This window comes from Alosa sapidissima, chromosome 10 (genome assembly GCF_018492685.1).
Source record: "Alosa sapidissima isolate fAloSap1 chromosome 10, fAloSap1.pri, whole genome shotgun sequence".
Taxonomy (NCBI): Eukaryota; Metazoa; Chordata; class Actinopteri; order Clupeiformes; family Clupeidae; genus Alosa; species Alosa sapidissima.
Window position 1 is genome coordinate 28298206 of NC_055966.1, and position 26219 is coordinate 28324424.

General features: G+C 43.3%; 2 protein-coding genes across 5 annotated transcripts in view; one reads left to right on the forward strand and one right to left on the reverse strand.

Annotated features, from left to right (window-relative positions):
- Positions 1-273: 273 nt before the first annotated feature.
- Positions 274-5712, forward strand: cabz01093075.1 (C-C chemokine receptor type 8). Its single transcript, XM_042106947.1, has 4 exons — positions 274-313; positions 560-622; positions 674-1025; positions 3114-5712. Exons 2-4 carry the CDS (start codon positions 583-585, stop codon positions 4165-4167), a joined length of 1446 nt encoding a protein of 481 aa, XP_041962881.1. The 5' UTR covers positions 274-313; positions 560-582; the 3' UTR covers positions 4168-5712.
- Positions 5713-11425: 5713 nt separating this feature from the next.
- triob (trio Rho guanine nucleotide exchange factor b) overlaps positions 11426-26219 on the reverse strand; it is a 103308-nt gene continuing 88514 nt past the window's right edge. For 2 of the 4 annotated variants that reach the window (XR_006034593.1, XR_006034594.1), the window contains 11 exons: positions 23446-23549; positions 22989-23058; positions 22453-22542; positions 22117-22209; positions 20879-20929; positions 20410-20487; positions 19960-20151; positions 15873-16053; positions 15186-15356; positions 12983-14845; positions 11426-12952 (listed from right to left, as the gene is read on the reverse strand). Coding sequence is in view for 2 of the 4 variants with exons in the window: in XM_042106944.1 (XP_041962878.1) it covers positions 14841-14845; positions 15186-15356; positions 15873-16053; positions 19960-20151; positions 20410-20487; positions 20879-20929; positions 22117-22209; positions 22453-22542; positions 22989-23058; positions 23446-23549 (1035 nt within the window). In the remaining 2 variants the exon portion in view is untranslated. Of the gene's footprint in view, positions 14846-15185; positions 15357-15585; positions 15639-15872; positions 16054-19959; positions 20152-20409; positions 20488-20878; positions 20930-22116; positions 22210-22452; positions 22543-22988; positions 23059-23445; positions 23550-26219 lie in introns of those variants that run through there. The other 2 variants (XM_042106944.1, XM_042106945.1) reach the window with 2 other exon arrangements.

Consider the following 26219-nt stretch of genomic DNA (forward strand, 5'->3'; position numbering starts at 1 on the left):
CATATCTTGCGTGATGTGATTTGTGTGATGCAGTATCATATCTTGTGTGATGTGATTTGTGTGATGCAATGATAAAGTCTTAACCATTTATTAGATTTGATATGTAGATTTGTATGCTTTACAGTTCATCTTTCATTAAACCCTCAAACAGGAGTGTGAAACAATAAGTTAATTAGGCCAAGCCCCTAGCCCTCTCTACACCCACATCCTCTGCTTAGCCCAGTATATTTCCTGTTCACAGCAACATAAACCACCAAAACCCTCTACCCATACTGTGTAAATGTCCGCTACAGAACTCAAGTACGACTAGAGTGTAAGTATAATTCAACTCCATGCACATTTGTTTATTCAGCATCGAGATATTCTACATGCTATATTCAAGGAAGTGTTTTTTTTTAGCAATGTAACAAATTTTCTTTAGTCAGATCCTCAGGTTGACCCCAGAGTGCACTTTTAACTCTTTATCACGTTGACTGACTATCTTTTGGTTATAATGGTTATATTGTTGTATTGCATTACTGCAGATCTGTTGTTATATTGTTGTATTGCATTACTGCAGGTACTGCATGTATTTGAGTAATAATGAATGACACAAGCAGTGCCACTCATGATGGGCTTCAAAGTCTGCTGACTAGCACAGCCAGTGCTTTCTCCACTCATGATGGGCTTCAAAGTCTGCTGACTAGCACAGCCAGTGCTTTCTCCACTCATGATGGGCTTCAAAGTCTGCTGACTAGCACAGCCAGTGCTTTCTCCACTCATGATGGGCTTCAAAGTCTGCTGAATAGCACAGCCAGTGCTTTCTCCACTCATGATGGGCTTCAAAGTCTGCTGAATAGCACAGCCAGTGCTTTCTCCACTCATGATGGGCTTCAAAGTCTGCTGAATAGCACAGCCAGTGCTTTCTCCACTCATGATGGGCTTCAAAGTCTGCTGAATAGCACAGCCAGTGCTTTCTCCACTCATGATGGGCTTCAAAGTCTGCTGACTAGCACAGCCAGTGCTTTCTCCACTCGCACATACAGGTAAGACCAGTTGCATCGACCACTTACTATCCTCAAACAGCTGTACAGTATACATAGAGCTTTAATGTACAGCTTATCTGTAATCATTTGAGTGATCAACACGTCTTCTCAGGTGATCTCTTAAAAATCTCAGCAGATGTTTAAAGGTCAACACATGTTTTGTCTCTGTGTGCTCTGCAGTTCTAGTCTTGAAAATGTGGATTAGCCAATTACACACTTTCCCCAAATACTGAATCCTGCTCAATGAAAATATTAATGCATCAGTCATTTGGGTATTTCCTATTTGAACATTTGAAGAGATAAATGGATACAAAGTACATCTTGTTGGGATTTTACCTGGCTACAGCAAGGGCCATGTGTTTGTGTAGAAATGTCATACTGAAGAAACTCTTAATCTTAAAATCTAAAGTTTTTGCCTGAAATTGCACTGTGCCTATTTACAAGGGCATTGTTCCCACCTCTTCTGGGGCCTACCATCAAATGTTGGACCTCTATAGAAAGCTGAGAACCTCTAGTTTTCATAGGAAATCAAAATAAATGTGTGATGTACTCAGAAAGAGTTACAGAGGCTAGAATATCGTTTTTTCTTTCTGCCGGATTACAAGCATCTCTGGACTGACCACATTTCAGTGTGACCCTCTAGGTCACTTAATATCAATTAGAAACACAACTGAGCCCTAGCACCAGGTCTTGTGAAGTTGTGTGCAAAAGTAGATCAATATAGAATGAAAAAATATGAGTGCTTTAGACTATTATTTGCCAAGGTATGCTCATGCGTTTTGTAAAATGCCTATGGAAACTCCCCATAGGACTTTTTGTTATCCAAAATGCATACTGACAATCAAATGCTTACTGCACATGAACCCCTTTGCGTAGAAGCATAATTCTGGTCTCAAATGAAAGGTAACACTTTGAGGTTTCTTGTGAACTATTTAGATTGTATGTCAGTTGTTCTGATATAGACTGACTACACACAATATGGAATAATGACAAAAAAGTCTCTATTTTTGCATTTACTTTGTTGGTTCAATGAGTGTGTATAAGATAGACTATACATCTGTAGAACTAATATTGGATAACACAACATGAAAATTCCATTTCTATGGATTCTTGTGAATATTTCAATACCCAATATGTTGCATCTACTTATTGTGCTGCAGCTAGAAGTCAGGGTAGCACCAAAAGCGGGGGGGGGGGGGGGGGGATTTTGGATCAAATTTAATTGAGACATAATAAGATTAATCTGAGAATGTAAAGCACTATAGAGATTGTACATGAAAAAAGTTGTCATTTTTGGATTCCCAAGAGTCAAAGCTTTGAAATGGTGTATAACATTACTATGCTACATAGCAATATGGTGCATACAATTGATTTAGAATGTTGGGGGGAGGTGGGGGAGGGGGGTAACCGTCCCGCCAGCGGGACACTGAAAATTATGTGGTTTTAAAGCAACACGTTTTTTTACTTAATAATAATTTAAGATAAATTCATTCAAACTCATTGTAATGCTATACTAATTGATAATATGGAGACTGGTTTCTCTGAAATTGCTGATGCATACCCAGATTGACTGTTATTGCATATATGTAATGTTGTTTTTGTGGGTAAGGGCATGGCCCTTTTCGTCAGTGAATTGGCCACCCCGTTACTACAGTAAATCAATACTCAGCACGTGGAAAATGACAAAAAGGGGGAATTCCTACATTGTGTTACTTTAAAGAAGTGTGGAATAGTGGAATTCTTTAGGATTCGAGTTGTCTTGAACGAAGCCACACAGCCCTCATCCATTGACTTGCACTGTATTCAACACAGCACATCACATGGTGCAAGGTGGTATAATAAGAACGCTGGCCTGGTGCTAGATGGTTTGCATACTAATTTCACTGGATATCTGGACAGCACACAGAGCATATAGGTGTTTTTGACATTACATTAAAATGGTTGATTCTTTACATTCTGTTACTCTTTCTAGGTTATTTTTTAACTAAATATTTTTAAACTAAAAGAAACTACACATAGTTCCTTTCAGAAGTTTTGTTTGTTTTAGTTGTTGACAAGTGTGCTGATTGTATTCCTGTTTCCCTTCAGTTCTGCTCAAACAATCTCAAACACAGACTATGGATACGAACTTGATACGGAAGAAATGGCCAACAGTGGGGTATGCAATTACACCCGTCACTCTGCCAGCTTCCTTCCTGCGCTCTACTCCATATACTTTGTGTTGGGGCTGCTGGGAAACGGCCTGGTGGTGTGGGTCATTAGTATGGGGGTGCGCCTGCGGAGCATGACAGACGTGTGCCTCCTCAACCTGGCGCTGGCCGACCTCCTGCTGGTCAGCTCACTGCCCTTCCTGGCGCACCAGGCCCGAGACGAGTGGGTGTTCGGCGATGCCATGTGCAAGCTGGTGCTCAGTGTGTATTACGTGGGCTACTACAGCGGCATCTACTTCATCGCCCTCATGGGTGTGGACCGGTACCTGGCGGTCGTACACGCCATCTACGCCATGCGGGTCCGCACGCGCTCTTACGGGATCCTCGCCAGCATCGTCGTCTGGATCACCGCCATCTTTTCATCGTTCCCAGAAGTGCTGGCAGTGAAATTATCCAATAGCAACGCGACGGCCAAAAATGTCTGCGGCCGAGACTACGAGGACAAAGGTGGCCTGCGCGCCGGGGCCATCTTCAAGATGAACGTCCTGGGCTTTGTGATCCCACTGACCATGCTGATCTTCTGCTACAGCCGAATCCTGCTGACGCTCCTGCACAGCCGCTCAGCCAAGCGCCAGGCGGTACGCCTCGTCATGGTGGTGATGGTGGCCTTCCTGTTTTGCTGGACGCCCTACAACGTCACAAACTTCTTCTGGGGGCTGCACGTCATGGGCTACTTTTGCAACTGCGAGTCCAGCAACGCCCTGCTCCTGAGTCTCCAGATCACCGAGGTGATGGCCTACACCCACTGCTGCCTGAACCCCTTGCTCTACGTGTTTGTGGGCGAGAAGTTCAGGCGGCACCTGCTCCGACTGCTCAGCAAGAGCCCCTGCCTCAGGTGCAGCTCTCTCAAGGCCTACCTCAGCACGGCCAGTGGCTCCGTCTACTCCGTTACCCGCAACACCAGTGTGGACGAGCGCTCCACTGCAATATGACATGGGCGAGAACACACACACACGGCCCCTTGCCCCCCCACACACACACAGACACACACACATACACAAACACACATACACATATGCATGTCCACACACACACACACACACACACACACACACACACACACACACACACACACACACACACACACACACAACACACACACACACTCAAAGTTAGTGCCCATCGAGATGCAAAGCAGGAATTCTTGGCCAATCATGAGTCACCAAACTCTATTCACTTGGTGAATGAGTTTGGATTTTTCCAGGTTATGCGCATATTGTACAGACTGCACATACATGTGCACACATTCTTCAGAGGATACTTGGACTAAGGAGGCAAGGCATGTTGAGTAAAATACCCAAATTATTGCTCTAAAGTCATATACAGTTTTTACGTATCAATCCCCATATTCCTCTTTCACTGCCATTGGAATAGTTATTTATAACACTGTGTAATAAAAGATTAATAAAGAAGATAAAATAACATCAAAACTAAATAGAAATATAGTTAACAGAAATCATCTGTTAAAGTCTAGATTTGAAACGAACCAGAGCTCAGCAGCAAAGCAATGAAAAGCATGGTAAAGTTCTAAAGCTTCTGACAGTAGGTATTACCAAAGGACATTTTCTCTAGTAATCTGAAAGTGTAGGAGGTGAGAAATCCTGAAGTATCTGGTAGTTTGATCCAAAGAATGGTTTTGGGCTGGTGTATCCTGTAGGTGCTGTTTGTGGTTTCCTCATCAAATGCTGGTGACTTCAAAAGAAGAGAGATATCCTCTGTGTTTTACCACAGAAATGGAGAAAAAGACGTAGAGATATTAGATTGCACAATACTGAGGAAGTAACTTCAAGAACCCTTTTATCCCAGGTCAATGTGTTCTGTCCTTTCAGTGGTGAGATGATAAGTAGAAATGCATATATCTATTTTAATTACATTTAAAACTACAAAATGTTACTGGAACTGCATAATGATATTTATATAACACAGGCCAGTGTCATGGGGAAAACATTTTATTAACAATTGAATTATGAATTCGATATAGATGTTTTGTACATATTCACAACAATGCACACATTTTAAGTCTGTGTGTAATGTAAAGCATTTCATCTGAGCCTGCTGCAGACATAGTTTTACAGTTAGTCATAGTGAGCCCTGCAGTCAGTTCCCCACCCCCAGACCACCCAATATTCATTCTGAATGTACTCTCTTGCAAAGTCTGCAAAGTCAGGTTCACTTGTCTGTAATCTTAGTCATTCTTCGCATTTATTATTTGCCGGTAGCTTGCAGGTATATAACATGTTGTGAGCTCTTGCACAAGGTCAATTATGAGTATTTGCACATTGATGAATGACTGACAAAAGCATTGTAGATCAGTGTTATGATTCTGTCTAAAAACTATTACAAGAACATCCTGCCCTGACTGTGTTTGTCTGTGTGATCGTGTGACTCTGGTAATCCACGGTAACATACACTTTCCCCCTCCTCTCCTGGTGAGGGCAGTTAGCCTTACGTAGCCATACTCAATTCTAGTCAGAATGTAGGGGGGGGGGGGGGGCAATCAGAGCAACAAAATAGCTTACCGTGAGATGTAGGAACAACACACAAACCATCCTTCTTCTCCACAAATGCCTTAACATTGTTTTCTGGTTTTTAGTAAAAGTTATTGTGCCGTCAATATCTCCTACAACACTCATTAGCGAAATCTAAGAGATACGTAGTAAGGTAAGCTATTAGGAAAAAACTGATAGCCTATATCCCCTCCGTTTTTAAAAATAATTCTGCTGAATAATGCCGAATACAAAACCAGATAACTGAGTAGATATGAGTACATTATTTATTGATGTAGGCTAAAGACTCTCGCCAGATGAATTTCGTTCCGCCTAGCTCCACTCATCCATCTGGGATCAATCCATTGGAGTGGTGCTTCAGAAGGCTGGGCCTAATCAAAAAATGCCTGCATATGATTGGATAAGCCACTTGTCTGTCATCTATTGACGTGCTACTTCAACCACTCACATCGAAGCCAACCCGTGATGCTGAGAACAGTCTCACAGTCGCTTTCTACGCTATGTCACATCTATGAAACTCCCGCCCTGTGTCCTGATTGGCTCTACCATACAATCTGGTGCCGAAATCACTCTCAATGGAACCGATCCCAGATGGATGTGAGTGGAGCTAGGCGGAACGAAATTCATCTGGCGAGAGTCAGGTTATAAAGATCTAGCTATGTGGTAAATGTCAGGTGATTGTCTAATTTCATTCCGAATTCACAATGACCATGCAGGATAGCCTGGTTAACACTACCACTTCTCAAATCTCAATTGATAACAGTCTGGGTTCTCACAGGCTTCATGGAGGATGTTCTGATGAAGAATCTGTTGTCAACATCATTACCACAAGCCAATTCAACCAAGTTCAAATTGAACTATTGACAAACTGACAAAGTTAACTTCAAGATGGTATTTCGCATTATTGCATTTAAATAATCAAATGTGGTTAAAAGTAATGAGTACTTCATGGTCATACTGTATTTCAAATGTAGTGGAGTCAAAAAGTCACAAGTACAGTACAGTAAGTACAGTAATCAAGTAAATGTACTGTCCATCCCTGTAAGCAGCTGATAACATGTGGTAATATGGACTGGTCAGGGTAAGAAATATCAAATTGAAGAAGCTACAAACAGGGCAAAAGAATAAAACCAAATAGCTCATCCATACCAGTGCTACTGAGTACACACAGAAAAGTAATTCAAAGCTTATTTAAAGAAATGTTGGTTCTTTTTAGAATGTATATTTTTGTATGTGTTTTATTTTATTTGGGCTAGATTTTTTAGATTGCTTGTCATTTATGATTTATTGTATATGATAGCATATGTCTTGTTATGGTAATACCAGTGTTCAGCATTAGGGCCCACATTGTGTAAACAGCTCTATATTGTTTTCAATACATCAGGTTGATCGTGAAAAACCTGCCCCCTAGTGGGCTTAGGTGCCAAATGAAAATCATGATCATATTCACATATCATATTCTTTGTTGTGTTTTGTTTGTTATGTTTGTTATTTGTTTTTTTGGGTATTATGTTCTGGATATTTTTCTTTTCTCCATTTTTTGTCTTGTATGGAGTTTAATTTTTTCTTATGGAGTTTACCCTTTAATATATTACTATTTTGTTTTTTATTATTATTATGACTGTTTCGCTTGTTTTTTCTGTAAAGCACTTACTCAATGCTCTGTGCTAGAAAAGTAATAAAGAAATACATGTTATTAATATTATTCTGTTTTGTGCATTGTGGTAGGCCTACGTGCCATTAGGAGCCGATCCATTTAGCAATCAGTGACTATTTTGGAAATAAGACGCCGGGTAAAAGTTTAACTGGGTTCTGTCTTTAAATTATTTAATTCAATTTAGTCTGAAACCTTTATGGGGCCCATAAAAGGTCATAAAAAACTGACGTTGTGTGAACTGACTTTAGTGTATGAAAGTAAAATGTGTGCACATTATACATGTAGCTGACGACAGGGCACTTTAAAGTAAGGCTGTAGTCATGATGTCAACATGGGGAGGGGGGGGGGGGGGGGGGTAAATCTGTGGTGGAGTCTGGGGTACCACCAAACAGAATTTCAATATATTTCCTGCCATGCAAAAATAATAAAAGTATCATAAACAAGTCATTAGTCAAGTCAGTCAATTAGGGTAATCCAAACTTTTGACGGACATAGGCATGGATGGATTATGAACCCCTGGGCACAGCAAAAAGCCCTCCCCAGTTAAGATAGGGGTGTCCGGGGGCATGCTCCCCTGGAAGACTTTTTAAAAAATTACCCTTTAAATGATGACTTCTGGTGAGTTTTGTGGAAAGAGAAAAGAAGGGTGGAGAAGCAACTTCCTGTAGTCTTGGGCTTCAGAGCCCCCTGAGCTCTTGGGCCCAGTAGGCCCATTCAGTAATCCATCCCTGGACATAGACCTGTGGTATGACTCCATTTGTCTCCAAAAAATGTTTTAAAGAAAACAAACTAGAGTATCGTTAACCTCCATATTACACAGAATGCAATGGCTCTTTGTCTAATTACTTACACCTGAAGACTTTTTTTAACTAAGGCTTAGACTCATAGGTTAGGTTTGGACCTATAGCCTAATAAGATTTTGTATTTTGATTTTATTATGCTGGCAGCTAATCACACATTTTTAAAGTAGTTTGAAAGGGACAGGATTCAGGATAGGCTACTAAAAGACAGGCCCCACTTCTGTCTGACTCACCTCACATTACTAGGCTGGTTTCTGACAGATTTTTTTTGTGCCAACATGTAGAAACACTACTACAGCCTTTATTTGGTGAATGGAGATGCAAATTCCTGTCTTTGGTTATTGTCCGCGATTCACATTAACAGGCTATCACCGCCAGTGCACTGTAAACGTTTTATCAACTTGTGTGCTGTCGCCACATTTGAGTCCTACGCTTTTGCCTCTATGGATGCGCGACTGAGTGCGCATCTTAACATGCAAGATGCAACAACAACCATTTCTAAGAGGCGTGTAAACAGTGTTATTTCTGACATTACTAGCATATGAATGCATTATTTATGTTGTAAGACATGTGAAAGAAATTAATGACACAGGCACGCACGCACAAATTCTTCGATTAAAATACTTAAAATAAAAGGGCATCAATAGGTCATTTATGCGTTATTTACGTTTGATTACATTTCAGATGGTGGTGCTTGTTGGTTTCCTGTAGTAGCCTATAGCGTTTTCTTTATTTATTTTTCTATGTCCGAATATTGAGGGGGACATTTTGGTCACATTTGAATATTGTCGAAAATGTATGGCGACGGCCCTGCTTTAAAATGCATCACGAGCTTAATTTACTGAAATGTAGGGACACTGTTAATCGTGGGTACACCGTAGGCCTAGTCTAAATTGCAAGCTTATTTCATCGTGAGCTCAGTTCTACTAAATGTGTGCACATTTAACAAATTGTATACAGTGTACGTAAATTGAGCTCATGTGTTAATATTACAACTAGGCTATATTTCTTATACATTTTGGTAAGTTCAAAAGTATTACATTTAACCAAACAAAGCAAGATTATGCAGACATTTGCACGACAGACAGACACACGAGTTCGTGGCCAGGTGTATGGGCTGCCTGCCTTCAACTCAGTTTCACTATCGATATGCCAAGGTCTGCGCTCTCTAAATAACCTCGTCGAAGTTAGATTTAGGTCAGAAATATGTTCACTCCAGATTGGCTTCTTTGCAGAGTTTTGCAGACCGAGATGGTTGAGTATCTAATCTAAAACTAACATCATTACGTTCCCCAGTTTAGTAAACTCTTATTTGTGGCGTTTGGAGTGTAGAGTTCTTGTAATCCAGAAAATATGTTCATTGCTAATTAGATGTCAGGGAATCTACCAGTTACTCATTTGAGGATTTTGTGGGCTTGCTTGAACAAACCAGATTGTTAGAAAGAGCTCTGTTGACCCTCAGCGTGAATGTGCCAGCCAAACTCATAGGCAATGTATGTTCACTTGATACAGCACTTGATACTCCCCCTCCAAATAATAATAAAACATCACTTGATACTCCCCCTCCCAATAATAATAAAAAAACACTTCAAGAGTTTCAGATTTTCCCCTGAAAAGCTGACTTTCTTCTGTGTTGTGTGGCAAACAGACAAAGGAAAATATTTAAATGATAGGAAACAATACTTGTGAAGGGAGAGAGATCATGAAGATAGCTGTGTCTGTATGCAAACTATCTGTGGAAACACACAGACACACACACACAAAATGCCCATTTTAAAATCTCATATAGCCCTATGAATAAACCTATGGGATAACATGTTTACAACTTCTCCCCTTATCTGCTTAAGCATCTTCAAAACTTACCTATAGCCTACATCCCACACACAATGCAAACCTTATTCAAAACAATACCTTATCATTTCCTTACATCTGTTCATCTTGCGCTGGTTGACAGGCCATGAGAGGAAACGCATTTTATAAACAGGAGGTGCAGAAATCACACCTTTACGCCAAACGGTGCATGCTGCAGATAAGATCTGTTCCATTTCCTTATCAGATATCTCATCTACAGATAGGTTGCTAGGTAAGCAGTGCATGTGCGCTGCAAACGACAGGAAAAGGCTCCCCAATTGTGTCTGACTACATTTTCACCTTGCACAAGGACTCACTTGCAGAGAGCAACATCTTTGACATTGGTTGGTACCTGATCCATGTCACGACAGTGTGAGAGCACAACAAACAAACAACAACAGAAGAGAATAAAGAACAAACAACCACAGTGAGGATGTACAGTATGAAGCATGAGGGTGGAAAGGAAACCCCTGAAATGCTTTGGGAATTGAAAATGCAGATGCTACACACTTATTCCTTCCGTATATTCCCCATGTGATACACTCAACAAACCCTGGTCCAATCACAAACATCCCATAATACCAACTACTACCTAATACCTATCTGTCTGATTTTACTTTTGGGATTTTTGCATGGCTTAATGCTGCCGACCAGTGGCTATACATCAAAGGCTGCATTGCATGCATACTTCCTAGAGTATTTTTCGGTTTGCTCTGATGCATCCATCTCTGCCACCCAAGCACAGGTTTTATGTGGTCCAGGGGGCAAGTGTGTTGTGAGGAAAAAGTACTCGTGTCCTAAAGAAAATCAATTAATTTGATGTGTGCACTGTGCAGTAATCGCTATATGGTCTTTTGGGCTCTCACCGCCGACTTTAAGGCAGCCTGGTTAAGGTGCTGCCTGGAAGGCGCTAGGGTTAGGGAAGCTAAGGATAGCATTAGGTGCCTTGAAGTCGACGGTGGCAGGGCTGCCTTGAAGTCGACAGTGGGGGCCCAAAAGACAAGCACAGTTATCGCCATCATCTGTTTTAGAGGAGCAAGGATTTGTGTGAAAGTGCAACACTTCCCCCTAAAGGCTAACAAGGTGCATGATAAATAAAGACTTGAAAGCCAAGTGAAGATTTGGGCGGGACTTTTTACAGTGTCGAGTTGATAGTATTACTTAATGTGAGAATTTTTCATCTGATTTTGACAGTTTTGTAAATGCCACCTCATCCTCAAAGCTGATTGATATCTGGTGTTAAGATTGTCAGTCTTCATGACCTTTCGGAGCCCACAAGGCTCTTTTAGTAACAATGAACCATTGATATAAAAAACACGCACACAAACCAAGAGAAATAACTCGTTTCCATTTTTGGAAAAGAACACCACAAATATGTCATTGAACCATCTGCTTTAATCTTCATGAATATAAATACGCAGAGATATAATTTCTGTACACAGAAATATACACACACAAACAAAACAAACATTTAGAATGTAATTCATGTATAAAATATGAGTATACATTATGTCCAGTCCCCTGTTTGGCTGTGTAAAAACTATACATTATAAAACAAATGAGACCTAATAAAACTTACCCTTTAAACAAGAAGTACAGCAATGTTTGTTTTAATCTAATGACTGAACAGAACTTACATGTCTTACATCTGAGTGCCTAAAATCATGTAGTATTGATACCAAGGCTAAAAAGAAGCAAATGGTGGTCTAGGAGTCTGAGAGATATACTGTACACTCAACTCATTATTGAAATGACTTCAGTGCTGTGTTCCTAAAAACAGGCTAGAGGCTTTGACTCACAGACACATGAGGAGAAGCAAGGCAAAGCGGACAGGGAGAGAGGTGTGCGTGTGCAGGAGGTTTGAGTCAAAACCACCCTGCATTAAGTACAGCCTCGTTAACGCAAACGCACCCAGCATGCACAAGAAACTAGTACACTACAACACATCTTTTTTTTGTTGTTGTCACACAGGAAATAGAAGAGCTCATTATTATTAAAACTGAAGCACTCACTTGGTCACAAGAAACCAACGAATCAAACCGCAACACAGGCAAAGGAAAGCAAAGACGCGATATGCAATATGCGACATGTCAGTCAGAAAGCAAGTCTAAGCATCACAAAGACTCAGGGGAATAATCAGGTGAAAGAAGGACTGCTTTGGTTTAAGTGGAAATCAATCATGTGTGTGAAGGACCTGTATACCACATGCCTTGTATAATGACACCAGTCTCTAGAACCTGCCTTGAGAAGGAAAACAAATATTTAGAAGTCATTCAACTGAGAAATACATGACTAGAATCGTTCCTGCCGGGTACATACATACTAAACAAGGCCATTTGTAACGTGCGTCTTCTGGAAATGCCTCACATGGAGAGCTTCCTTAGCACTCGTCTCTGAGTGAGCCCTAGGGCTGCTGCTGACTCTGGAGAAGATCTGGGCCTGATCTGGAGGAACCAGACATACTGTAGTCATAAGAGCTAGGCATGAGCTATATAGTCATGAGAAGAGCTTCAGGCATGAGCTATATAAAGTATTGTAGGCCTAAATGTAGTGGTGTTTAGCAGATGCTTTTTTAATCCAAAGCAACACTGACTCACAGCGGCGGATTTGGAAATTAAACCCAGGCCAGGCGCTGGTATCTAGAGGTTTGTTTCCCATAGGCTATTTTCAATGGAACTGTGTGACCAATCAGTGTTTTGTACTGATAACAACTGCTTGTTATCTCATAGTTCATTATTTCATCATCAAATCAAACCTTCAGTTGTTGACATTCTAATCACATATTTACAGTTCAAAAGGTTTCTGCAATTGAACCTGGGTCAACTGGTTATCAGTTGATGATCCTGCCGTTACACCACCATGCCAGCATATTTGTGATCATACTTCTAAAAGGGTTGAGCAGCTGCCCAGATCCACGCCAGATCAGGGCCACATGTGGCCCAGAGCTCGCATAGAGTCAGTGCTCATCTTGCTGCCCTGTCCCGAGCTGTATCTTCTGTCCAAGCAGACAGACAAACAGATCCAATTCTCCCAGGACACTGCAGCCCAAAGGAGGCTGGTTAAGGGAGTGCACCCGCAGGAGCTCCGAAAAGCACGGTGGATGACTTAACGACACAAATGAACATTGACAATTAAAGATAACACACTTAACTTTGTCATTTTGCTTTTATAGTGTTTTCCTGTGACTGCATCTGCACAACAATGTCTTTAAAGAGTCTGTTTAAAGTTTTTACCGTCTCGTTCGTGATCTCAAAATATGAATCTTCTGAAAGTAGAACGTCTTGTCCCATTTCGTTCGCCATAGAAAATGTAATCTCTTTAAAAAGCAAAAACAAACACAAAAACACAAGGGTTCACATACAGCACTGGGGCCCGTGGTCTCTTGCTCTGGGTCCTGTAGAAAGCAGGGAACTACAAGCTGCAGCCAGCTGGGGTCTGGACAGAACGGTGATGCGGCTCGGTGAAGCCCTGGGCTGCAGCAGTGTCCCATCTAATGCAGTGTGTGTGTGTGTGTGTGTGTGTGTGTAGCTCTGTTATAGCAGCAACATGCAGCAGAATTACCACAGATAGAAACATCTAGTGCAGCAATGTGTTTACTCAGAACATCACACTGTGTGTGTGTGTGTGTGTGTGTGTGTGTGTGTGTGTGTGTGTGTGTGTGTGTGTTTGCATGAGTACATATGTGTGAGGAAAAGAGGAAAAATAGTTCTGTATGTCTCTGTGCATGTGTAGGAGAGTGTGTGTGTGTGTGTGTGTTTACATATGTTGACATAAGTGTGTATGTTAGAGAAAGTCATCATCCTGTGCTATTGGTCATGCAGGAAAGAGGTGGAACAGTACAGAGAGAGAATAGATACTGTTGATGTGGATGGATCTCACGCAGCAGGGCAGTCTGGGCCAGGTGCGGCCTGGACGTGGCTCAGATCTGCCACCAATATGGCTGATACTGTACCTCCACATCCACTTCCTCTTCCACAGCAGAACGGAAAACAAGCAGGAAGCCAAGAACACCTGTCAACCTACATGGCCATGAGTGTCTGATGCAATGTCTAGTGTTGTATATATGCATTTCATTGCTGGATTTGGGGCTGCTATATATACCGTGGTGGAGTTTGGATAGGGGTGGATACCGGTGGGTATTAGAATCGGAGTGTTGGATGTTGGATATGGAGTGTTAAATGGAGTTGCGTACTGCATGCTATGTTGTTAGAGTTCACACATTGTTCTTCTGATATACTGCTACTGTATGCGTGGACCATTAGATTGTACGTTGTGAGCTGAGTCCAAGGTGTTGGGGCTGAGCTGTGGGTAGTGTGTGTAAGGTACTGGATGCTGAATATTGCATGTTTGTTGGGCGTTGCATGTTAAGCGTTGGATGTTGAGAGGTAGGTGTTGAATGCAATGTGCTAGGGGTGTGCGTTCTGTTGAGAACCGGGTGATCGGCGATGGACGGCCGGGTTCTAGATGCTGGGATGCAGGAGGAACCTAGACGTCAGCTGCCACTGGAACTGACCTGGTTCTGACCCGGTCCAGACCGCGCCCGTCCGGGAACCTGAACCAGATCCTGTCCTGGGTCAGCTGGTCCTTATGGGGATACTGGCTGTGGGTTGGGCTCTGGGGGTGTGATGGGGGGCTCCAACACTGCTGCATGCTGTTGGGGACCGGCAGTAGCTCACGCCAGCGACTCCAGCCATCTGCACCTCCTCTTCCTCATCCTCCTCCTCCTCCTCCATGAGTATGGCCATGGGGTCCTGATGGGCAGAGAGACGCTGGAGAGGCCACTGCTGCTGTCAGTCTGGGAGAAGATGGGAGTACGGGGGGGGGGGGGGGTCAAAGAGAAAGGGTCAGGGTCAGATGACACGGTCAATCAGCTCACTGATCAAACCTACAACTCTACTGCAGAAGACAGAGCAAAACAAACTAGCCACGCGTGAGGGGAGAGGAGTGTTGAGATCCTGTGTCTGTGTTTAGTGTGTGTGTGTGTGTGTGTGTGTGTGTGTGTGTGTGTGTGTGTGTGTGTGTGTGTGCGCGTCTGTCTGGCATGGCTGTGTTCGTTATGCAGAATGATGTGAAGGCCTTGCCTGCAGCCTGGGGCTTGAGTAGGCCTCGGGGGCCAGCATGTAGAGTCAGGTTACCTGGGGGGCGTTTGCCCAGGGCTGGGGAGCGGGGCTGATGAGGGTGTTGGGGATGCTGGGGGGGTCGGGATCGCGTGGCGGCCCCTCCACCACTGCTGCTACTGCTGCTGGTGGCTCCAGGGCTGGCCCCACCCAGATGGCTCCTCTGGTACTCAATGGGAGAGGTCAACGCTGGGGTGGGGGGAAGAGGAAGAGAGGAAAGAGAGAGAGAGAGAGAGAGAGAGAGAGAGAGAGAGAGAGAGAGAGAGAGAGAGAGAGAGAAAGTTATAGCAGAGTAAAGGTATTGAATAGACGCTTTAGTCCAAAGCAACTTAACAAAGTCACAGGGAGGTTAAAATAATAGAGAATGACAGAAACAGGAGGAAAGAGACAAAGAATAAAAAGCATCATCATGTCTTACATCATGTTAAACATCATGGCTGTAGTATTGCAAGCCTGCTGCCTGCTGTGCACCTGAAACCCATTACAATGAGTATTTACTGTAATACTGTAGCCTAACAACATCCACTGTAACAGTAACACAAACACACACACACACACACACACACACACACACACACACACACACACACACACACACACACACACACTCAGACACACACACACACACACACAGAGAGAGACACACACACACACACACACACACACATACACACACAGACACACACACACACACACACACTTTACCATTGAGGAAGTTGCGCTGGTTCTCCAGGATCAGGTTGATCTGATGGCGCCAGGCTCGTCCAACAGCAGGACTCAGCGCCTGGAGAGTGAAGCGCTCCACACTGCCCCCTGGTGTCTGGGAGGAAAGCACCAGTCTGCCGGGGTCAGAGTTCACGGCCTCCTCCAGACGCAGCCCGCTCACCTGAATTAGGAACACAGATGTCGTGACCTCTTATCACCTATGGCTGCTCCATATAGTACAATATCATCTGCATCATTGTTGGAAAGCAATTCCACAACTTCCCCATGAGTTCCTTTTCTCGTCTTCACATTCACATTCATCAGCCTAATTCCTCATTCATCAGACAATTTTAGCCCCCTGCAACATGGTACTAGCCTGGAAAATCCATGCATTGTGTAAGGTGCATTTATGCATTTAAAAATCTCACTGCACGCAATTGGATAACACTAGACCATGTTTACTCTGAATGATTTCGGACTTCGACGCAATCGGATCGAATCGAAACACTACAACCAATGCGTACTGTCCTCCAACGTTGCAGCGCTGTCTTCATCAGTTTAGCTGGTTCCCCGGAATGTTGGGGTAAAAGTGACGTGCATCATTGCTCCTTGCCAGAGTGTCTCGCAGAGACAATTCCATTGTAAGGTGGTAAATCACGAGGAGGAGGAATCTGTGTTTACATCCGTGACGAATGGTGCCGGGACACTGTAGTAGTATGCAAACACTGCTCACCACTGGCAGAGTTTATGATCATAAAGTGCCGTCCTTTTTACCTGCCAAGGGAAATTACTGCGATTCTGCTAGTCGCAGTATACATCCCGCCTACCAACAACAACAGCGATAAGAACGCGGCTCTCAGTGAACTGTACCAGGCCGTCAGTGAACAACAGACGGCACACCCAGACGGTTTCACCATCTTCACTGGAGATTTTAACCATGCTGATCTTAAAACTGTACTTCCAAAGCTACACCAGCATGTTGATTTTCCAACAAGGGGAGATAACATCCTGGACCTGGTCTACACTACACACAAAGGAGCATACAAAGCTACCCCCCTCCCCCACATTGGACTTTCAGACCATATAACTGTTATGCTAATGCCCGCATACAGACAAAGGGTAAAAGCAAACAAACCGGTTCGTAAGCAGGTAAAAGTGTGGCCTGAGGGAGCCTCCGATGCTCTTCAAGACTGCTTTGACACAACAGACTGGGAAATGTTTAAGCAGGCAGCCACTTACAACAACCGGACAGACATAGAGGAGTATACAGACACTGTAACCTCTTACATCACCAAGTGCATTGATGATGTGACCCACACAAAAGACATCATCACTCGGGCTAACTGGAAGCCATGGCTGACAGGGGATGTCCTCAGGCTGCTGAGGGCCAGAGACAAAGCCTACAGAGCTGGGGATGAAGCTGGCATGAGAACAGCGAGAGCCAACCTGTCCCGTGGCATCAAGGAAGCAAAAAAGGAATACACTCACAAGATAACCACCCACTTCAAAGACAGCAGGAACGCACAAAGCCTATGGCAGGGCATTCAGGCCCTCACGGACTACAAGCCCGCGCCACAGAGCTGTGAGAGCAACATCCCTCTGCTCAACAACCTGAACTGCTTCTTTGCTCGCTTTGAAGCACAAAACAGCACCTGCCCACAGAAGACCCATCCCCCTCTACATGAGCAGCCCCTGTGCCTCTCTGCCGACAGCGTGAAGAGGACACTTGCTGCTATCAACACCCGTAAGGCAACAGGTCCAGACAACATTCCAGGTCGTGCGCTGAAGGACTGCGCAGGGGAGCTTAAGGATGTCTTCACAGACATCTTTAACACTTCCCTGAAGCAAGCCATCGTCCCATCATGTTTCAAAGCTGCCACCATCATACCTGTGCCGAAGAAAACTGCTCCATCCTGCTTCAATGACTACCGCCCTGTGGCACTGACACCCATCATCATGAAGTGCTTTGAGCGGCTTGTCATGTCACATATCAAATCCATTCTCCCCCCCACCCTGGACCCCTTCCAGTTTGCATACCGAGCCAAGCGGTCTACAGAGGATGCAATCTGCTCTGCCCTCCACCCAGCCCTCACCCACCTGGAAAAAAGAGACTCATATGTGAGATTGCTGTTTATAGACTTCAGCTCTGCATTCAACACCATAATACCACAACAACTCATCAGCAAACTTGACAAACTGGGACTCAGCACCTACCTCTGCAACTGGCTACTGGACTTCCTCTGTCAGAGGCCTCAAGTAGTACGTGTTGGCAACAATACCTCAAGCAGCATCACACTGAGCACAGGGGCCCCCCAAGGCTGCGTGCTCAGTCCGCTGCTCTTCACCCTGCTGACGCATGACTGCACTGCAACCTACAGCAACAATCACATAGTGAAATTTGCTGACGACACAACTCTGGTGGGTCTCATCACCAAGGGCGACGAGACCCAATACAGGTTGGAGGTCGACCATCTGACCACGTGGTGCAGGGACAACAACCTCCTGCTGAACGTCAGCAAGACCAAAGAGATTGTTGTTGACTTCCGGAGAGGTCACACCCAACACCTGCCACTGACCATCGACGGTGCTGTGGTGGAGAGAGCGAGCAGCACCAAATTCCTGGGGGTGCACATCAGCGAAGACCTCTCCTGGACCACCAACACTGCATCACTGGCGAAGAGAGCTCAGCGCCGCCTGTACTTCCTGCGGAAACTCAGGCGAGCAAGTGCTCCACCAGCCATCATGACCACATTCTACCGAGGCACCATTGAGAGCATCCTCTCCAGCTGTATCGCTGTGTGGGGCGGAAGCTGCACTGAATACAACAGGAAAGCCCTGCAGCGCATAGTGAACACAGCTGGAAGGATTATTGGTGCTTCACTCCCCTCCCTGAAGGACATTTACACCACCCACCTCACCCGCAAGGCGACCAAAATTGTGAGTGATGCAAGTCACCCCGCTCACAATCTGTTCGATCTACTGCCCTCTGGGAAGAGGTACAGAAGCCTGCGCTCCCGCACTACCAGACTCACCAACAGCTTCATACACCAAGCTGTAAGGATGCTGAACTCTCTCCCTCCTCTCCCCCCTCCACCCTCAGCTACATAACATCCTGGACATTGGACCCACAATGGCCGCGTGCACTACTCCACTTGCACACTTGCACACTTGTACACTTTACAACTTGTTGTTGTCCTGAAAACACAACACATCTGCTGCTCTTACATAACTTGCACCACTATGTCACTTTCTTTCTTACTTAGGTCAAACAGAACTACACAAGCCTTTTATTGGCCTGACTTTGCACTAGTATTTTATTGACTGTCTATGCACAATTTCAACCAAATTTTGCTGCTCTTATTTTTTTCATTATTATATGTGCCCTCTTATTTACTTACTTTTTTGTTTACTTGAATGTTATGTTTGTCTGTGGACTTAAATTGGTAAAATATGTCTTGTCTTCACCGTGGGATAGTGAGAAACGTAATTTCGATCTCTTTGTATGTCTGGAACATGTGAAGAAATTGACAATAAAGCTGACTTTGACTTTGACTTTGACTTTGATTGTACTCTCGCGAGAACTCTGGATTTCCAGGGTAACATGGTACAGCATTAGATATCCATTTGCAGTGCTATATGTGCACTCAAGGCATTTAACACATGATCTCTGAATAGCTAGCATCTTGCTCTTCCACTTTCAGTAGAGTTACAGGAAGACAACACTGTAATTCTCAAATATATTTCTGTTCTTGAATGTGTGACGAGTCTTGCAGGAATGTAGCTTGGACTTTAATGCTGATGCAGTAGGAATTCCTAACAAAGGTCTTGCCTGCTCTGGAGCTTAAATGTTATTCTCATTTTGTAGGTCGCTTTGGATAAAAGTGTCTGCTAATGAATACATGTCTGCTATTTTGTGTGTTTGCAGATGTTTGTTTATCTTGATGCTGTTTTTGAGGGTGTTGTGTGTACTATGATGCTGTTTTTAAGGGTGTGTGTGTGTATGTACAGTACCTTGATGCTGTTTTTGAGTGTGTGTGTATGTACAGTACCTTGATGCTGTTTTTGAGTGTGTGTGTATGTACAGTACCTTGATGCTGTTCTTGAAGAGGTAGGCGGGCGTGGAGAAGCCTTTCCTCCGGTCCAGGGGCTCGCTGAAGATGATGATCTGCTCAAAGAGGAAGACGCGGCGCTCCTTCATGCGAGAGAGAGGCCCTGTCTCTGCCTGGCACACCTGGAAGCTGTCCTGCAGCAGCAGCTGGCCTTGAGCTATGATTTTACCCTAGAGAACACACAACACACACATACACACACACACACACACACACACGTGTGTACACATATGTACATATCCACACACACACACACACGCACATTCCACAGACACGTATGCAGATGTACGTACATATCCGCACACACACACACACACACACACACACACACACACACACACACACATATTCCTGTGTCAGTGTATCAGTGTACATTTTATGGCTTTTAAAATATATACTTAAAGGGTGCAAACACAGAGCTGCCTCACTTCAAAGCCCTGCAGGCGTCCTACATTCATCATGTCGTTGCATCGTTTGGGGACGATACACATGACCTCCACTGCTTTCTGCAACACACAATACACACCTTCAGAGGGTACTCTTACAACCCCAGATGTTGTAGAACAGAACAGAAGTTCATCCTAACATAAAAAAATCACATTTCAACAATCTCACTGAATGATGCAGGAGGCCATCTTCCTTTTTATTCTTCTACTTCTGTTGACTGTGTGTACTGTGTACAGTTCTAAGTTCAATGCTCATATTAGCGAGTGAGATTGCTGTGCAGATGTACAGAGAGAATGCATTACTCAGAGATGTAAATGTGTGTGTGTGTGTGTGTGTGTGTGTCTAGGTGAGTGTGCGTGTGTGTGTGTATGTGTATCTGTGTGTGTGTGTGTGTGTGTGTCTGTGTGTGTGTGTGTGTCTGTGTGTGTGTGTCTGGTTCAGGGGCCTCACCTCCAGCTCAGTGCAGTCCAGACCAGCCCGCTGGGAGAACTTCAGGAAGTCCTGGATGGGGAGGAGGAGGAGGAGGAGACGGGAGAGGAAGAGGAAGAGGAAGAGGAGAGGGAAATCATTGAGTGAACATAAACTACACCACCAGCAGGGAAATGGAAGTTCTATGGACGCACGGTTTAATGTTATCAGGGCCTAGGCCAGAGTTCAGGTGTGGGTTGTGTTGCTCAAGACGTGAAAATATTGAATTAAAAATGAAATACAGTTATTTCCTGTGTAATAGCTGCATTGTGTACAAACCGCAGGACAAAAAAAGCAAAATAATGCATTATCTGTGTGGGATAATTTTTATTTTTCTCATTGAATGTTTAGTATACCTTATATACATGTAGTGAAATCTAATTGTCATCTCCTTACTCTGACCCTTGTGTTTTCTGAAACTCCTATTTTGGAATGTTTAGTTAAATTAACCCCTGTGTCACCGAACTGTGGGTAACCCTCAGGATGGGGGGGTCGTAAACATTTCTTATCTCTGTTAAAATAACAGATGGTTAAGTGACCACTGGAGGGTGACAACTTGTGATTTTCCATGGGTGTGGGGTAAGGGTATAAGAGTTGGCTTCACCCACAGATGTGTGGGCTTGTTACTTTGACATTTCATGTGGGTAACATGCTCCCGGCGTCGTGAATAAAGCTGCAGTTCTCACACCAGTTGTCTTGGATTCATTTTGACCACATCTGCAGCCATGTATTATGAAATCAGAATCAGATCAGTGTTTTATAAAGAAGAAGGAAGAGAAATGCACCCTGTTTATGAACCTTGTATAAACCTTGGTTAATAGTTGGGAAATTATGGGTATGTAATTATATGTAATTATATGTTGGATAATCAATATATAATTGTAATATTTACTGATGATAACTGAAGGCCTAAACATTTTCTTTTCTTTAAGCCCTGCGTACGCATATGGGAAAAGGCTGAACGGAAGAAAGAAACACTTGTAACTGAGTCAGCACTAACAATGTGGATTGAGCAGAGCGTTTGTCCATGCACTGTGCAGACTCAAAGTTCACCTTATCTGTCTCTCTCTCTCCCTCTCTCTCTCTCTCTTTCCTCTCTCTTCTCTAGGTGAAGCACTCGGCAGCACAGGTGAGATGCTTACTCTGAGGAGAGGTGCAGCTAAACAGCTGGCTCACCTGGGACAGGTAGAAAGGTCACCTTGAGCAGGTAAGAAGCTCACCTTGAGCAGGAGCTGGTACTTCATAATGCGCTGAACAGGTTTGATCAGGAGGTCTGTAACGCGTAGCCTATGACCCAGCACCTGCCGCAAGCTCTGAAAGACATGAAATTTGCACACACACACACACACACACACATGCGCATATATACGCGGGCAGAAACACACACACACACACACACACACACACACACACACACACACACACACACAGTACAATATATAGTATGAGCATAGACTACACACATAGTACAATATATAGTATGAGCATAGACTACATAACATGTTGACACAGCATGCCATATGAACTAAATAAATCAGTAGTGAACTATGCCTTACCTCAAAGTAGGTGTCTATGTATTCGGACACAATATGCTCTGATTTGGGCTTGTTCTGGCAGTAAACCACGTACATCTGAAGCCGCCTCTCCTGCATGGATCAAAGACTATGTCAGGCCAGTCGCCATTGCATACATGGTGATTGCTTCAGAAGTGCCATGTAAGAGCACTATGCCCAAAATTATCAGGTGCAATCTGGTGAAGATTGAAGCAGTTGTCACCACTTCTATTTGATTATAATTGCCACATAAACAGATCTATATACAGTATATGCCATATCACTTATCACTAATGCTCTTTGGAAAGTGGTCTGTGTAAACAGTGACTGCGACCTTGGATTTGAGATGGTAGAGCCACTGCTTTCTATCCTCTCCTGTCAGTGATGTAAATATGATGGCTGGTGTGGTGTAATACCACTGAGCCACTCTCTCTCTCTCTCTCTCTCTCTCTCTCTCTCTCTCACTCACACACACACACACACACACAGTTCTGAGAGGTTTGATGTCGTAATGTCTGGGCGCCTTCCAGGTGCCGTACCTGTTTGATGAAAAGGGTTGCCAGTCTGTCAGGATTCTCAAGGCACCTCTCCAGCTCAGCCAGGAAGTAGCTGGGAGACAGACACCACATGAGCAGCAGACAGATGCAGCAAAAATATAATGTTGCAGTCAGGGCAGCACTTTAAAACTTGAGCTGATGCCCACAACATTAAGTCTGCTCTCCCCTCTAAGCTAATATAAAAATAACAGTGAGTTCTTGTGGCAACAGACTCTGGAAGAAGTCTGGTCTAAGTCCACACTAAATCTGCCCCCAGGCTCTGAAATTATAGACAGTAGGATAGATAGTTGATTTCTCTTCACATGAATACAATTGTATTTGGAGTAAAGTGGTTGCATGTTAATAAGAACAGTTTTGGCTATTGTCCTGTCCAGGGTCATGACACTACTGTTAGGGAAGAGCCCATTCAATAGTGTCCAGTGCTGTTGCGAACTCTTACTCTTTGTGCCAGTCGAAGATCTGGTGGATGTTCCCAAAGATGATTTTGTCCTTGCCTTTCATGTCGTCAGATACTCCATCCTCATTCATCTTCCTCATGTAGCCCTGGAGACAGGGTTACCATGGAGACAGTTAGCGATGACACAGTTACAGTTTTTTCTGATTGCTTAAGCACATTTTTTGTAACTATGGCTTTTTTTGCAAAACTCTACACACAAATGGCAAAACCTCTCACCCAATCAGCAAAACATTGTAGTTCTCTTGCAAAAGCTAACACACCTTGCTTAACTCTTCACACCTTCGTAAAAATGGTGTTTTCGTATCTAACAGTAAACACAAGCCATCACAATAGTAAGCACACAATGTGCCAACAACACACTGATGGTATGAATAAAAAACACATCTGGCTTTTGCTTTCTCTGTGCACAAGGTAGACTATGTCAGTTTGAGGTCATACTTTTGTCATAGTTCTGTAAACATACAGGGATCCCAACTTCAAGTATTAGTGTTTATTTACACACATCAAAACAAACACAAGTGTGTTTTTCCAAGTCAAAACACAAAATAGCATTTCACTGAGACAAAACAAATCAGTCTACATCGGGTCGTCTCTCTCAAAATTCTGTCTACATCACATGCAATGTCCTAGTCCAAGGCACCGGGAAAAATATATTCTGGAATGACGTATCCAGGCCTGACATGACAATATCCCCACATGTAGACTGTTTTTTTGTCTGTTTTTTTCTCTTCTCACTCTTCCTGCTCACTCCATCGTACCCATTGTACATTACCTGTGGCTTATTTATAGTGCTTAGGCTGATTGCAAAGTGAACTAATTATCTAAAACAGTTTTCACATGAGAAAGTGTGCCAGAGAGTTGGCAAAATAGTGTAAATAATAGCCATTGTGCCTACAGTTGTGCAAAGTGTGTGTTACAAAATTGCAAACTGAGTGCAAAGCAGTGTTTGTGCTTTTAGTTTTGCGAACTCACTGAGTGGTTTTGCCATTTGTGTGAGTTTTGCAAAAAAAGCCATAGTTACAAAAAATGTGTTTAAGCATTCAGAAAAAACTGTAACACCAGTGCCAGGCCAAGGACAGTAATGCCAGCCCTCTCCACCACTTGACTTTGTTCATGGAAACGCCAGTTTTTAGTCCACACTTTAAAAAAAGGGTCACAGTGGCCTCAAACCACATCCCAAGTGATAAACTGCTACCACATAAAAATAGCACAGCTATGTTACAGTTTTTTCTGATTGCTTAAGCACATTTTTTGTAACTATGGCTTTTTTTGCAAAACTCTACACACAAATGGCAAAACCTCTCACCCAATCAGCAAAACATTGTAGTTCTCTTGCAAAAGCTAACACACCTTGCTTAACTCTTCACACCTTCGTAAAAATGGTGTTTTCGTATCTAACAGTAAACACAAGCCATCACAATAGTAAGCACACAATGTGCCAACAACACACTGATGGTATGAATAAAAAACACATCTGGCTTTTGCTTTCTCTGTGCACAAGGTAGACTATGTCAGTTTGAGGTCATACTTTTGTCATAGTTCTGTAAACATACAGGGATCCCAACTTCAAGTATTACTGTAGTGTTTATTTACACACATCAAAACAAACACAAGTGTGTTTTTCCAAGTCAAAACACAAAATAGCATTTCACTGAGACAAAACAAATCAGTCTACATCGGGTCGTCTCTCTCAAAATTCTGTCTACATCACATGCAATGTCCTAGTCCAAGGCACCGGGAAAAATATATTCTGGAATGACGTATCCAGGCCTGACATGACAATATCCCTACATGTAGACTGTTTTTTTGTCTGTTTTTTTCTCTTCTCACTCTTCCTGCTCACTCCATCGTACCCATTGTACATTACCTGTGGCTTATTTATAGTGCTTAGGCTGATTGCAAAGTGAACTAATTATCTAAAACAGTTTTCACATGAGAAAGTGTGCCAGAGAGTTGGCAAAATAGTGTAAATAATAGCCATTGTGCCTACAGTTGTGCAAAGTGTGTGTTACAAAATTGCAAACTGATGCAAAGCAGTGTTTGTGCTTTTAGTTTTGCGAACTCAGTGAGTGGTTTTGCCATTTGTGTGTAGAGTTTTGCAAAAAAAGCCATAGTTACAAAAAATGTGTTTAAGCATTCAGAAAAAACTGTAAGCACAAAAGTACATTTCACAACAGCGTTTGGCGCAGTCGAAAACATCACAGCAGACTTTAGGGCAGTGTGAGAGGAGTTTACTGTAACATGAGCTGGCACGACAGGAAAAGATCAACACCAACCATAATGCGATAGTGTAGTATTCTCCACTCTGTGCTAGATCATAACCAACCATACTCTGATAGTGTAGTATTCTCCACTCTGTGCTAGATCAACACCAATCATACTGCGATAGTGTAGTATTCTCCACTCTGCTAGATCAACACCAACCATACTGCGATAGTGTAGTATTCTCCACTCTGTGCTAGATCAACACCAATCATACTGCGATAGTGTAGTATTCTCCACTCTGTGCTAGATCAACACCAACCATACTGCGATAGTGTAGTATTCTCCACTCTGTGCTAGATCAACACCAATCATACTGCGATAGTGTAGTATTCTCCACTCTGCTAGATCAACACCAATCATACTGCGATAGTGTAGTATTCTCCACTCTGTGCTAGATCAACACCAATCATACTGCGATAGTGTAGTATTCTCCACTCTGCTAGATCAACACCAACCATACTGCGATAGTGTAGTATTCTCCACTCTGTGCT

Excerpts from the sequence above, each read along its gene's own strand:
- cabz01093075.1 (XM_042106947.1), top strand. The coding sequence starts at position 583 with ATGAATGACACAAGCAGTGCCACTCATGATGGGCTTCAAA. Across the intron at positions 623-673 it reads CACTCATGATGGGCTTCAAA|GTCTGCTGACTAGCACAGCC; the intron begins GTCTGCTGACTA and ends ATGGGCTTCAAA. Across the intron at positions 1,026-3,113 it reads TTCTCCACTCGCACATACAG|TTCTGCTCAAACAATCTCAA; the intron begins GTAAGACCAGTT and ends GTTTCCCTTCAG.